The sequence below is a fragment of the Megascapheus bottae genome, chromosome 6, assembly GCF_031878675.1.
Source record: "Megascapheus bottae isolate mThoBot1 chromosome 6, mThoBot2.hap1, whole genome shotgun sequence".
In the NCBI taxonomy this organism is placed as follows: domain Eukaryota; kingdom Metazoa; phylum Chordata; class Mammalia; order Rodentia; family Geomyidae; genus Megascapheus; species Megascapheus bottae.
In genome coordinates this window covers 79,016,932-79,031,583 of record NC_143514.1, presented here as the reverse complement: position 1 = coordinate 79,031,583, position 14,652 = coordinate 79,016,932, and the positions used below count along the sequence as shown (strand labels likewise).

The following is a 14,652-nucleotide window of genomic DNA, read 5'->3' as shown; positions in this document are numbered from 1 at the left end:
TCTGCTGGATCCAGGGGCAGAGATTTTATATCTGGAGTCCCTGGGGTGGGGTGGGGAGAATTGCAACCATAGGGTATGGGTCCTGCTAGTGGTGGCACCTTAGTAGCCCCACTCGTACAGAGCGTGCCCTGAGAGGGATGTGCCGCCTACTGCCTTCCACAGCCTGGAACCCTAATTAGCAAGTAATCCAGAGGGGCTGCAACTCAGCCAGGCCTTGCTTCATATAATAGCATACAGCTAGGGTTATGTTTCTCTTGCAAAATCCTGAGCTGCAACCACTAATGTGTGCTGGGGGGGGGGCTGGGGGAGGGAGGGGAGGGTGTTTGATCTGCAGGTGAAAGGAGGCTTTATAAATAGGTCAACTTGTTCCACATCCTGAATTTTAGTCTGTCTTGGTCTTGTAGCAAAACAATGGTTTTGCTGTTCTGGGGTCAGAGGCAAAGAGGGGAGCCCAGCTTCAGGAGGTCCCCTGCCTACCCATTCTCTGACCACCTGTCGCCCTGGCAGAGTCTCCAGCCGTAGGAGCAAACCTCACAACCAAGGATTTCTGGGAGAGGTGATACGTGGAGCTCTGGCTAATAGATCTGGGAGAAGGGGAGGCGTGGCTATCACTGGAGGGAGGTGACAGGGCTGCAGGCAGTCCAGGCAGAGCCCAGTGCTGAAAGGCTTGAGCCCCTGAGGTCCCCATTCATCCTTCTTAGAGGTGGTCAGCCAAGGCCAGGGCAGCTGTTGTGTTTGTGGTATGGCAGCATTGCCAGGCCCTGGCCAAGCGCAGAGTTGAGCTACAACCTACCAGGCTGGGTTGTGGTATTAAGCAGCTGTGTGGGGCTTGAGGAAACAGGCGGTGGCTCTGACTTTTACTGGGTAAATGAGTGATTTAGAAGCAGCACAGTTGGAAGTCTTTGTGGAAATCGTAGGAAAAATATTCCACTGTGTGTGTGTGTGTGTGTGTGTGTGTGTGTGTGTGTGTGTGTGTGTGTGTGTGTGTGTATACTCATACGGGTCTTGAACTCAGGGCTTCATGCTCTTGCTTAGCTTTCTCATTCAAGGCTGGCACTGCACTGCCATATCACCACTTCTGGCTGGTTAATTGGAGAAAAGTGTGTCGTGAACTTTCCTGCCAGGGCTAGCAGGAACCATGATCCTCAGATCTCAGTCTCCTGAGTAGCTAGGATTACCGGCATAAACCCCTGGCAGCTGATATACATGTGCTTTTTAAAAAAGCTTCACTGTACTTGGTTGTTTGATGTTGCACCTGGAGAAAATTGGCTACAAATTGATTTCCTGAGAATCTATAATAAATATGTTATTTAAAAAAATAAAACTTTAATAGAGCTGCGCTCCAGTGGCTCACGCCTGAAGTTGTAGCTACTCGGGAGGCTGAGATCTGAGGATCATGGTTTGAAGGATTGTGAAACTCTATTTTTTTTTTTTTGGCCAGTCCTGGGGCTTGAACTTAGGGCCTGGGCTCTGTCCTTAGACACTTTTTGCTCAAGGCTAGAGCTCTACCATTTGAGTCTCAGTACTGCTTCCAGCTTTTTCTGTGTATGTGGTACTGAGGAATTGAACCCAGGGCTTTGTGCATGCTAGGCAAGCACACTACCACTAAGTCACACTACCTGCCAGAATTGTGAGACTCATATCTCCAATAAACTACTCAGAAAAAGCTGGAAGTGAAGCTGTGGCTCAAGTGGTACAAGTACTAGCCTTGAGCAAAAAAGCTCAAGGACAGTGCCCAGGCCCTGAGTTCAAGCCCAGAACTATCACGCATGCATGCACACATATGCATACACAGTGTTTAAACCAAGGTCTGGTGGCTCATGTTTGTGTTACTAGCTACTCAGGAGGCTGTGATCTGAAGATTATAGTTCAAAGTCAGCTGGGGCAGGAAAATCTACAAGACTCTTAGCTCTAATTATCCACCAGAAAGCCAGAAGTAGAGCTGTAGCTCAAAGGGTAGAATACTAGCCTTGAGCAAAAAAGTTCAGAGGTAGTATCCAAGCCCTGAGTTCAAACCCCAGGACCAGCACACACACAATGTGTTTAAGCTCAGCTATTTCTTCTCACCCCCTCCCAGGATTCATTGCTGTGAAAGGCACAGTGTTTTGTCTTCTGGGGCTTTATTTGTGTTTGCAGCTAAACATGGACAGGGAGAAGCTTTTTAGATTCTGTTCTTTAGGGTAAGGGGATCATGCTGTGCTTATGGTTTTGCATTAAAACAAAAAACAGCCTTATGTTACTGCTAATTCTCCCTGAGAGTTAACCTCTTGCCTGGTGACAGTGAGGCTCTGCCAAGACTCTTCCACAACTCTGGCTGCTGGACATCCGGGCAGGGAACTGCCACATCGCACCTGTCTCTGGACACACATGACATCTGCACAGGCGGTGCCTTCACCCTCATCCCTTCTACTCTTAGTTCCTTAACCCTGTGCACCCCTGGCGCCCTCAGCCCTCGCTCATTCTGTCCTTGTGGCTCGTGGAATGACTGGTGTGGCGACACAGACAGTGGGGTATCCACAAGTCATGTCCCCTGCATGCCATGTCTCTCCTGCCCCTCCCGGGCAGAGAGAATCACCTCCAATCATGGCAGGCAGGGGAGAGAGCCATGGCCCCAGGTCTAGGGCCCTCAGTGTATGGAAACTCGGGGTGTATTGGCTCCCCGTGCTCATGGGGAGCGATGGTTCCTGGTCTGGCTGCCCTCAGCCCATCTGAGGGCCAAAGGAGCTGGAATAGCCTGTGGTTTATGATGGCTTTTCCTTTCTTCCATGGAGAACCATGTTCCCAGCAAACTGGACAGAGGTGCCGGGCTCTGGACGAGGCCACCTTAGAAGGGGCTCTGCAGCCGATGGTGAGACTGGGAACTCATCTTCTCCCAGGCCAGGCATTCACCGGACTTCTTCTTGGGACACAGCTCTCGTTCAGAGCAGCTGTCCGGGACACTGGGTGGAAAGATTTAATTTCATGAATATCACCTGAGCTATGAGCCCAGCCAGGACCTCCTGTGACATTACTGGGGGTGGGGGTGACGGGACAGGGTGAACGCAGGGCTCGTGCCTGAATCACACTCAGCCCTGCTCACCCTTCGGGGTGTGCTGCCTCTGGTTCTTCCTCCACTCGATTCTGTGTTCTCAGCCTACGTGTTCCCGAGTCCATTGTGAGAGGCTCACACCATGAGCTTGCTGTTGGCATCCAGGTCCCCTTAGCATCCCCAGCTGAGGACATGTGTCATGCCAGAACTGCCCAGGAACAGGACCAGGAGCTGCTGGTCAGGGAACTGTGCGGCTTCCGTGCCTCTGTTCCACTCCAGAGCCAAGGCAGCCCCAAATTTCTGTGTGCATCACGTGTGTGCATGCACCTGTACATGCGGGTGTACACGTGTGCTGTGTGTGTATACACGCATGTGTGAGCGTGTGACGGCTGGGGGTGGTGGTGGTGGCAGGCTGTCTCTGTCCTCTCGCAGCATACAACTATCCATTCACACCCTCTGTGGCCTGGCTTCTCCTGTGGGAGACAAGGGCTGTCTTCTCACCTCCTGCTGGCCACCTGCTGGCTTTGTGATCCTGACCTTAACATTCTCACAAGGCCTGGGCTTTGGCATTTGTTTCCAGAGCAGCTGGTAATGGGGTAACCCAGAGCAGCCCCTGTAGTGGTTCCCCATTTCCTGCCAGCAGCTTGGCACCCCTGTCAGGCTCCCTCCCTGTTAACCGGAGCTGTGCAGGTCCACCCATTGCCCTGTCTGTCACCTGGCTCTGGTGGCACCTGGAGTGATTCACTCCTCCTTCCCCAGCTCTGTGTTCAGGGACTGCACAGAGGTAGAGCGAGGGCTAGCCCACTGTCTATTTTCCTGAAGCTTTACTGGACCATAGAACATCCATTTATTTACACCTAGCAGAGCCTTTGTCACTTGGCCATGCCCAAAACAAGTTTGCCAAGCCCTAGCGTAGGAGAGACCTGGCACTTGGATCCTAGCCAAAAGATAGCATTCAACCATTGTGACAGGTGGATTAAGCAGGAAGACCAGGTATTGCACTGGCTGAACACATTTCCATAATGTAAGAGCAAAAGTAAAATGCCAGCTGGGCGTGGAGGCTCCCACCTGTAATCCTAGCTACTCAGTAGGCTGAGATCTGAGGATCATGGTTCAAAGCCAGCCCTGCCACTAAAGACCGTAAGACTCTTATCTCCACTTAATCACTAGAAAACCAGAAGTGGGGTTGTGGCTCAATGGGTAGGGTGGTATTCTTGAGCTAAAGAGCTTAGGGACAGCACTCAGGCCCAGAGTTTCAAGCCCTGTGACCCACAAAAAAAAAAAAAAAAAGTAAAATGCCAGTGTGCCAGGCCTGCTCAGAACACCATCTCCATTTGATTGTAGATAAGAATGTGACGCACAGATGAACCAGCAGGCACTTGGAAACACTCAGGGAAAATCTTAATCCTCAGGCCACTATTGAAGTACAGAGTTTGGGAGCCCAGGACACAGGGTGCATTCCACCAGGCCAGGCCATCCTAAGGAGGCAGAAAGGTAAAAAAAGATAGGAAGGGAGCCAGCTTTCTGGGAACTGGAAAGAAAGGGAAATCTGTGTAGCCACATTTAAAAAAGGATAGAGATAACTCTCACCCAGAAGCCCAGGGACTTGGGAGGCAGAGATGAGGACTGCAGTCTGAGGCTAGTCTGGGCAAAAATTAGGTCCTATCTCAAAAAAATGAGGCATTACGGAGTCAGACCTCCATCTTCGGGGGGCTGATGAGACCAGAAGGGTGAGACATTTGCTTGGAGCCGAAGGGTACAAGTGGGCGAAGCAGCGATGGGCCTACGTGCCAGTAGCTCATGCCAATGATCGTAGCTACTCAAGAGGCTGAGATCTGAGGGTTATGGTTCAAAGCCAGCCCACGTAGGAAAGTCTGTGAGACTTTTTTTTTTTTTTTTTTTTTGCTAGTCCTGAGCTCAGGGCCTGAGCACTGTCCTTGGACTTTCTCAAGGCTAGAGCTCTACCACTTGAGCCTCAGTAACACTTCCGGCTTTTTTTTTTCTATGTATGTGGTACCGAGGAATCGAACCCGGGTCTTCATGCATGCTAGGCAAACACTTTAACCACTAGGCCAAACTCCCTGCCCCAAGTCTGTGAGACTCTTATCTCCAATTAACCACTAGAAACCTGGAGGTGGAGCTCAGTGGTAGAGCACTAGCTGTGAACAGAAGAGCTTAAGGACCACGCCCAGGCCCTAAGTTCAAGCCTAGGACTGAAAAAAGAAGGAAAAGCAAAGCCTCTGCATCTTCTAATCGGCGGCTCATGACTGACCTGGGGCTAGGAGATGACGCCCTCTGCTCAGGTGCCATTGGAATCAGAGCCAGCCAGGGGCTTGAATGGCTGCTGGCGGACCAGGCAGGAGAGGGCCTGCTCAGGGAGCACCTGTGGCCTCCGCTGTGGAACCAGAACCATCTCTAGGCCTTCCTGCTGGGTCCCCTTCCTGGAGGAGAGGGGGAGTGGGGATGAAGGACCTTCAGACCCCTGCTGGTATGTGGAGTTCCCCTTCCCTTCTCACAGCCAGGCCAGTCTGCTTCCCTTCATCCAGCCTAAAAGCTGCCTGCTGCTCCATGGCTGGGCCCCGGCTCGGTGCCACCTTGGCCTCCTGCCCTATGAAACCCTCACAAGGTAGCTGTGGGCACCCATTGTGTGTCTCAGAGCCAAAGCCTTGAGAGCAGCGCCTGGTCCCCCCACTTCTCCACGAAGACCACGAGCAGATGGTCCCTTCGCTTTGTGATAATGTAGCCAGGGGGACAGGGGTACCTCGTTTTGTGCCAGGACTGCCCCACGCCGGGCTGCTGGGGTGTGTTGGTGTGGGTAGCCTGCATTCCTCACTAACCTTCCCCCTCGTCCTCCGCCCCTGCTCACACAGACTCCTGTTTCTCTTTCCATCCATTAGGCAATACTGAGTGCTCCACAACGTGCAAGGTCTCCTAGCAACCTTCCTGAGGAATTCTGCCTGGCCCCGATTAGAGAACTGGAGCCGAGACCTTGAGATTGATGAGTTTGCCTTGGGAGTCGGTGAGAAGGTGAAGCCGAGGTAAATATGGGTCAGAAGGTCACCGGAGGAGTCAAGACTGTGGACATGCGTGACCCCACATACCGACCCCTGAAGCAGGAGCTCCAGGGGCTGGACTACTGCAAACCCACCCGACTGGACCTGCTGCTGGACATGCCCCCCGTGTCCTACGACATACAGCTGCTCCACTCGTGGAATAACAACGACCGCTCGCTCAACGTCTTTGTGAAGGAGGACGACAAGCTGATCTTCCACCGGCATCCCGTGGCCCAGAGCACGGACGCAATCCGGGGCAAAGTGGGGTACACACGCGGGCTGCATGTGTGGCAGATCACGTGGGCCATGAGGCAGCGAGGCACGCATGCTGTGGTGGGCGTGGCTACAGCTGATGCCCCCTTACATTCTGTGGGGTACACGACCCTTGTGGGCAATAACCATGAGTCCTGGGGCTGGGACTTGGGGCGCAACCGGCTCTACCACGATGGCAAGAACCAGCCAAGCAAAACCTACCCAGCCTTTCTGGAGCCGGATGAGACGTTCCTCGTGCCTGACTCCTTCCTGGTGGCCCTGGACATGGATGACGGGACGCTGAGCTTCATTGTGGATGGACAGTACATGGGAGTGGCTTTTCGTGGACTCAAAGGCAAGAAACTGTATCCTGTAGTAAGCGCCGTCTGGGGCCACTGCGAGATCCGCATGCGCTACTTGAATGGACTCGATCGTAAGTATTGCCCACCACGTCTAAGTCAGAACCCTCCACACATCTCCATGGAACTGGGCCAGAATGTAGGCACTTGCTGGACTTCAAATAGATACACCAGTGTAGTCTAAGGCCACTCTTGCCTTCATCTGGTTAAATGAGGAATTCTAGCAGAAGTCTTCTGGATTACCTGACTCCTGAATGAATGGACGATGGCTGGCTGGACGAATGGGTGGAAGATGAATGATTACTGTAACCTACCCTCCTTGACTGGTTCAGTGTGAATGGATGTTGGCTAGCTGGCTGGCTGGCTGGATAGATGGATAGATGATGGACGGATGGAAGATGATGGACAGAGTGAGAGGTTGCATGAATGAAAGGATGGTCGAGTGATTAGGTAATGGCTGGATGGACAGATGGATGGATGAATGGATAGAGGATATAATCACCTGGATGAGTGAGGGATGGATGGAATGAGCGGTTTGGTGGATGAAGAATAGATGGATTGGTAAATGATGGTTGAGTGGATGAATGAGTAGATGGGTGACGCAGGAATGAATGGATGGATGAATAAACAAATGAGTTCTTCATTTCTTTCTGATTGACCCACCTACAGCTTTGATCTGCAGTGGCTAAACTCTAGAACAGTAAGCTAGTATTATTATTATTTTTTTTTTTTTTTTGCCGGTCCTGGACTTGGGCTCAGGGCCTGAGCACTGTCCTTGGACTTTCTCAAGGCTAGAGCTCTACCACTTGAGCCTCAGCACCACTTCTGGCTTTTTTGTATGTATGTGGTACCAAAGAATCGAACCCGGGTCTTCGTGCATGCTAGGCAAGCACTCTACCACTAGGCCAAACTCCCAGCCCGCTAGTATTATTTTTGCAGTCTGCTCTTTACAGCCTTGGGCACTCTAGGGCCTCTCAAATAAATGGAAGTCAGTGACCTCACTGGCTGGGATTTGGTTATTTCCTGGGTCAGACAGGGTCCTGGGAGGGACTTCTTTTTTTGTTGTTTTTCCAGAGCTGAGGACCAAACTCAGGGCCTTGCGCTTGCCGGGCAAGGGCTCTTCTGCTGAGCTAAATCCCCAACCCCCTGGGAGGGACTTCTTTCCTCACAGTGTTGGGAGATTGTTGAAGAGTAACCAGTGTACTCTGGAAACTGCTGGAACACCCAGGACAGTCAGACATGAGTGCAGTCTTCTGTCTTTCTCTTTGGAAGCCCTCCTTGCCCCTTTCTCTCTGTCCTCCACTCGTGCTTTGCCAGGGTTAACAGTGAGCCGACAGCTGGGTGAGACTTTTGCAGCGCAGGGCCCCCAGGATGTTTGGTCCTCTATAACTTGAGTCATGACTCCAGGCTGACATTTTGCTGGTTAATTGGAAGCAGCCCAGATTTCTGCCCAGTCTAGCTTCCAACCTCAACTTTCAGATCTCAGCCATCTCAGTAGCTAGAATTACAAGCATGATCCACCAGTGTCTGACTAGGAAGAATGGCCCGGCATTGTCCCGCTGGGAACTTTTTTTTTTGGTCAGTCCTGAGCTTGAACTCAGGGCCTAGGCACTGTCCTTGGGTTTTTTTCCCTCAAGGCTAGAGCTCTACCACTTGAGCCTCAGCACCACTTCCAGCTTTTTCTGTGTATGTGGTACTGAGGAATTGAACCCGGGGCTTCATGCATGCTAGGCAAGCACTCTACCACTAGGCCACACTCTCAGCCCCTTCTGGGAATCTTTGCCAGCCAATATCCTCATGAGCACTGCAAGTTTGCACTACTGCTTGATGTATATAGTTCCTGAGCGGTGGAGGGGCCTGGGGGCCGATTGCCCGTGGAGAGCAACCTCTCAAATAAAAATTCTACCCACACTGTTCTAGAGGTCTAGGCCTGTGTCCCACCACCGATGCTCTCTCACACTGCATCCTGGCTGGAGCGTGAACGTGTTTCCCGTTGCTCTTGCTTAGAAAATTCTACACGATTTGGGTGGAGGATTGTGAATGGGAAGAGCTGGCTGGAAACCACAGTGTATAAGTTGCTAGAATCTGGACAGAGAATCAAACTGTGAGAACATCAGGAGACTCCGAGTCAAGGATGAGAACCTCGCCCTCTCCACCTATGCTGACTCCTGTGCTGGCTTCTCCATTGGGCTTCTCCACTTTCTCAATCCCGCTCAGTCAGATAGGGCTGCCTTTCGAGGACCCACCGAGGCCATGGGTGGCCAGGTCCAGGGCTGCTGAGCAGGACATGAGGGTGCTGGTCTGTCGTCAGCCCGCTGTAGGGATGCCTACCAGCACCCATGCCTTAGTATCCTTCCTGAGGGGGTGGACACAGGCCTTAGAAGAACCCTTTGCTGATTGCAGGGCCACCATGACAGTTGTCAGAGTGAAAGATAACGAGGCACGGTCCAGTGTGAGAGCCACCAGAGGTGGTGGGATCAGTGCGTCTCACGAGACTGTCGTGTTTAGTCCATGTACATGGAAGGTTGGGGCTGTGTCGGGTGAGATGAGATAAGCAAGCAAGAGCTGGGCGCCAGTGGCTTATGCCTATAATCCTAGATACTCGGGAGGCTGAGATCTGAGGATCACAGTTCAAAGACAGCCCAAACAAGAAAGTCTGCGAGACTCTTATCTCCACCACCAGAAAACTGGAAGTGGCACTGTGGCTCAAGTGGTACAGTGCTAGCCTTGAGCTAAAGGGCTTGGGGACAATACCCAGGCTCAGAGTTCAATCCCCATGACCAACAAAAAATAAATAAAATAAGAAGCTATGACCCTGAAAGAGACCACCAGGGTGGGGAGGGCTAGGCAGAGAGTAAGGCCAAGCCCTGCTAGAGGTCAGGAGGCTCAAGAGGAGGCAGAAAAAAATGGCCATGTAGCTGGAGACCTGGGAGAGAAGTATCTGAGGCAGCTGGTGAAAAAAGAGCTTCAAAGACAAAGTAGTGGCCAGGAGCCTGGCGTAGCATGCATGAAGACCTGGGTTGGAGTCCTTGGTTTCACACACATAGAAAAAAAGCCAGAAATGGTGCTGTGACTCAAGTGGTAGAGCTCAAGGTCAGTGCTCAGGCCCTGAGCTCAAGCCTGGGACTGGCAGAAGGAAGAGAAGGAGAAGGAGGAGGAGGAGGAGGAGGAGGAGGAGGAGGAGAAGAAGAAGAAGAAAAAGAAGAAGAAGAAGAAGAAGAAGAAGAAGAAGAGGAGGAGGAGGAGGAGGAGGAGGAGGAGGAGGAGGAGGAGGAGGAGGAAGAAGAAGAAGAAGAAGAAGAAGAAGAAGAAGAAGAAGAAGAAGAAGAAGAAGAGGAAGAAGAAGAAGAGGAGGAGGAGGAGGAAGCGGGGGGGAGAGGAAGGGGGAGGAGGAGGAAGAGAAGGACAAAGTGATGGCAGGCTGTGAACACTGACCACTATTTGGGCACCAGAGGATGAGCAATGAATGTGACCACTGCTGAGTCAGGATTCTTTCCCGATGTGACATTGTTCCCTGACTGGCCATTCCTCTACCTGAGGACTGGAGCCAGCACTACAGACACCGCACTGCAGACATGGCTAGTCCTTGCAGGGAGTCATTTGGGTGGGGTGAGGTCTTGTCTTGTGGAGGAGTAAGAATGATTTATTCTTTCTTGGAGCAACCATAACCAATGACCAAAAGCTGGCTCCATTCATTGAGTACCAAGCTTTGAGCAAAAAGGTTAGGGGACAGAGCCCAGTCCCTGGAATAAATGTGTTCAGGTGCGTGTGCACGCACGCATTGTGTATGCCAGGACAGACCTGCACTCAAGACGCTGCTTGTCCAGATGGGACAGGAAAGAGGCCCGAGGTGCCTGGGTGCTTGTCCCAGCCCGAGTCCCCCACCCAGGCACCTCAGGCAATCTTCACACTCTTGTGAATTTTCTCCTGTAAAATGAGAGGAGGAGGATGGCATCTCTGCTTATTCTGTCACTTGTGATACCCATTAGAGATGAAACAGGCATCCGTGGTTCATGCCTGTAATCCTAGCTACTCGGGAGACTGAAATCTGAGGATCTCATTTCCAAGCCAACTTGAACAGGAAATTCTGGAACTTATATCTCCAACTAACCAGTAAAAATTAACCAGTTAGAAGTGGAGCTATGGCTTAAATGGTAGAGCACCAGTTTTTTGTTTGTTTGTTTTTTCTGTGGGTCAAGGAGCTTGAACTCGTCCTGGGCGTTGTCCCTGAGGTCTTCAGCTCAAGGCTACCGCCCTACCTCTGAGCCTGGGCACTGTCCCTGAGCTCTTCAGCCTACCCTTGAGCCAAGCCCCATTTCCCAGTTTTCTAGAGGTTAATTAAAGATAAGAGTCTCAGGTCCTTTTGTGTCTGGGATAGCTTTGAACCTTGGTCCTCAGATCTCAGTCATCTGAGTAACTAGGATTACAGGCATGGGCGACCTCGCCCAGCTAGAGCCCTGTTTTGCACAGAAAAAGCTAAGGGGCCCTGAGTTCAAGCCTTAGTACTGGTTCAAAAAGTCAATCAGAGATTGCAGAAGGCTGGCACAGCTCCCCAGCCCAGAGTGGTTTCTCTGTGTTAGCTGCCGCTATCCATTTAAAGCCAAAAGAAACTCCTATTTCTTAATTATCTGCCGGGATCCACACGAATCAAAGGTAACCTTGCGCCTGGGTGATCGCTGTGTGTTCCGGAACCATCCTGAGCTGAGCTGACGATCTCTCTCCCTCTCTGTCCGCAGCTGAGCCCCTGCCACTCATGGACCTCTGCCGACGCTCAGTGCGCCTGGCCCTGGGGAAGGAGCGCCTGGGCGCCATCCCCACACTGCCATTGCCTGCCTCCCTCAAGGCCTACCTCCTGTACCAGTGACGCGCCCCGGGACGCAGCACGACAGCCACCTGGTGCCAGCTCACTGAGCCACCGCCACTGCACCTGCACTTGGCCTGGATGCAGCCTGGGCTTCCTCCTCATCCTCCCTGCTTCCTCCTCATCCTCCCTGCTGCTCTGCCCAGGACATGTGCCAGCATAGCCGGCCAGAGCAGCCCCCTGGCCGAATCACAGCCCCTCCACCAACCAGATGGAGAATAAACTCCTACGAAAGCCTCAATGGGCACAGTCTGCTCTTGGGTGGGGCGGGCTGCTTTGAGTACTTTGGGGAAAAGCTGATGTCACCTGGGGGGGGGGGCAGGTCTAAGGTAATGGGACCAGTGGACGGTACCAGTGCTTGAAGCCATACCAGGAGTGAGAAGGGTGGAAGCCAGGCTGCACAGTGAGCCTCAGGAGATCTACCCCATGGACACCAAGACCGAACCCCGAGTTAGCTCTTCCCCAGGCCCTAGTGACTCTGGCCACACCCCATGCCCTGTATTTATTCTCTTAACAATAACAAAGGCCATTTATTTATTCCATTAACAAAGGAAAACTCTTGTTCAGTCTCCTCCCCCTGGTGTTCTGTTGCTTTTCTTCCACTAGCCACTCCCAGGGCCTGTGTGCCACACCTGTCCTTCCCCGTCCACCTGCACGCAGGCGCGAGGTGTCTTTGTGTACATCCCTTACCCTGCTTCCCAGGGTTGTCACTGAGCTCCCTGCCAGCTGTGCGGGTCCCAGGGGCCAGCGGGGGGTGGGGGGGGGAGCCACTTACCTCTGGAGTTCATGCGTCCTTGCACACGTTTGAGTTCCTTTTGTTCTTTGTAGGTTGGTTTTCTGGGTTTTGTTTTTGTTTTTGTTTTTCTAGGGGATCTTTTTTGGTGTGAGTTTAAATTTACATCTGCTTTTCTTGCTGAGATTCCCTAGGGCGGCCTCAGAAGCTCTGTGCCCAGAATATGGGGCAGTGAAAGGGAGAGAGAAGAGTCAATCTCAGGCTCTAGAAGCCACGCTCAATGTGAGCAGGGGAGACCAGAGCTGAGCCTTACAGAAACCATCACCCCAAGTTCATCACCCCTCCAGGGCCTCAGGGGGGGCTGCCAGCAGGAGGGGATCCCAGCCCCCAGCTGGCACCCAGCACCTGCCACCACCCCACCAGGTCTTTTCTCTTGAAATCAACTCTTAGAATCTGAGGTCTGTTCATTTCTGCACAGGTACAATAGATGTCTTTATTTGTTTAAAATGTTTAATATATATGCGTATATATTTGTCCGTAAGAATTATGTTTTAAGCAGCTGCTGTAGGGTACCGTTTAAAAAAAAACAACGTTCTTCCAGTGAAGTATATTTTTTAAAGCACACAATTGGTGCCAAGACTGGGTGAGGAATGTATTCTACCCCTTTGTATTTTAAGGATTTTTGTTTCCCTTTGCGGCAGGAGACTTACCCGTCAGACTCCTGAAGATTATTCTCCTTGCTCCACTTTCAGGGTGGGTCTAGCAAATGTTGCACAAGGGAGGGGTCCACTTGTCTAGGTCCCAACATGTCACCTTGACCCCGCTGTCTCCTGAGAGAGCTGGTGAATATCCATGCTCTCTCTGCACCCCCAGCCCCCGGGGTCCTCAGCCCTGCCCTCCTTTCCTAGGCCCAGAGCCTTGTGGCGTGTACAGTTTTGAAACTCCAGTTCTATTTTATGATGGTTCATAATAGTAACCTAATAAAGGAAAGTTTGTTAAAATATGAAACCACTTTAAAGTCCTGTCTTTGTGTCTTAGGGGAGGGAAAGATGCATGGCCGGGGTGGGTGCCAAGCCTCGGTGAAAGAAGAGGGTCCTGGAGACCATCCAAAAACATCCCCTGGTTTGGGAAGTCTGGTGAAGATAACGCACTGAACCTAACAAGGTGATTCTGCACACTTGTGACCATTGGTTATCATAGCTCCTATCTGTCATCTTAGCGAATCAGGAGGCTGAGATCTGGGGATCACAGTTCAAAGTCAGTCCAAGCAGAAAAGTGCATGAGGCTATTTTTTTTTGGCCAGTCCCGGGCCTTGAACTCAGGGCCTGAGCACTGTCCTTGAGCTTTCTCAAGACTAGAGCTCTACCACTTGAGCCACAGCACCACTTCCGGCTTTTTTCCTATGTATGTGGTACCGAGGAATCAAAGCTGGGTCTTCATGCATGCTGGGCAAGCACTTTAACCACTAGGCTGAACTCCAGGCCCCTCATGAAGCTCTTATCTCCACTTAACCAGCAAAAGGGAAAAGATGGAAGTTCCGTGCACAAGTGGCTCATGCCTGTCATCCTAGCTACTCAGGAGACTACTGTCTGAGGATCGAAGTTCAAAGTCAGCCCAGGCACAAAAGTCCGAGAGACTCTTACCTCCAATTAACTACCAGAAAACCAGAGGTGGTGCTGTGGCTCAAGGTGGTAGAGCACTAGCCTTGAGCTAAGAGTTCAAGCCCCACAGCCAACAACAACAAAAAAGAGTAGAAGTGAAGGTGTGGTTCAAACAGTAAGAAAACCAGCCTTGAGGAGAAAAAAGCCAAGGGAGAAGGCAAGGTCCTGAGTTCAAGCTCCAGTACTATGTGCGCAGACACACACACACACACACACACACACACACACACACACACACACACACACACACACACACACACACTGCTTGTATCGCCTTTGTCGTGTTAAGAGCAGATCTCTGTTCATCTAAACAGTCCACCAGAGCATGCGCAGCTGCCTATGAGAACTTCGCCTACAGCTTGGCAGCATCTGAGGGTGCAGTGAGAAGCACCTGGCCTGAGGGACCCAAGACTTCTAGGGCCAGGGTGCTGTCTCTTTCTCTAGTGCCTGCTGATAGCGCCCTCAGACCCTGGCTGTGGGAGTACCCGAGAGGTGTTAACATGCAGGTTCCAGGGCCCTACCTGATCGGGTCAGAACCAGCATTCTGCAGTGGGACCCAGGGACCTGCCATTTCCCTGTGCCCTACTGGAGGTGACCCCGTCCTGGAGAGACTTGGACATGCCATTTGTAACTACGTCAGCTCTTTGCCTCTCGGAGTTGCTGAGTAAAGGGAATGAGTTCAGTGTGGTGTATATTGGCCCAGGC

General features: G+C 51.9%; 1 protein-coding gene across 6 annotated transcripts in view; it reads left to right on the top strand.

The window, feature by feature from the left end:
- The window catches only part of Spsb1 (splA/ryanodine receptor domain and SOCS box containing 1), a 56,795-nt gene extending 44,502 nt beyond the window's left edge, over positions 1 to 12,293 (top strand). For 4 of the 6 annotated variants that reach the window (XM_090335891.1, XM_090335887.1, XM_090335892.1 and 1 more), the window contains exons 2-3: positions 5,926 to 6,766; positions 11,429 to 12,293. In XM_090335891.1, coding sequence (XP_090192017.1) covers positions 6,073 to 6,766; positions 11,429 to 11,556 — 822 coding nt within the window. In that variant the 5' untranslated portion in view covers positions 5,926 to 6,072 and the 3' untranslated portion in view covers positions 11,557 to 12,293. Of the gene's footprint in view, positions 1 to 4,357; positions 4,523 to 5,925; positions 6,767 to 11,428 lie in introns of those variants that run through there. The other 2 variants (XM_090335889.1, XM_090335890.1) reach the window with 2 other exon arrangements.
- The last annotated feature ends 2,359 nt before the right edge of the window (positions 12,294 to 14,652 follow it).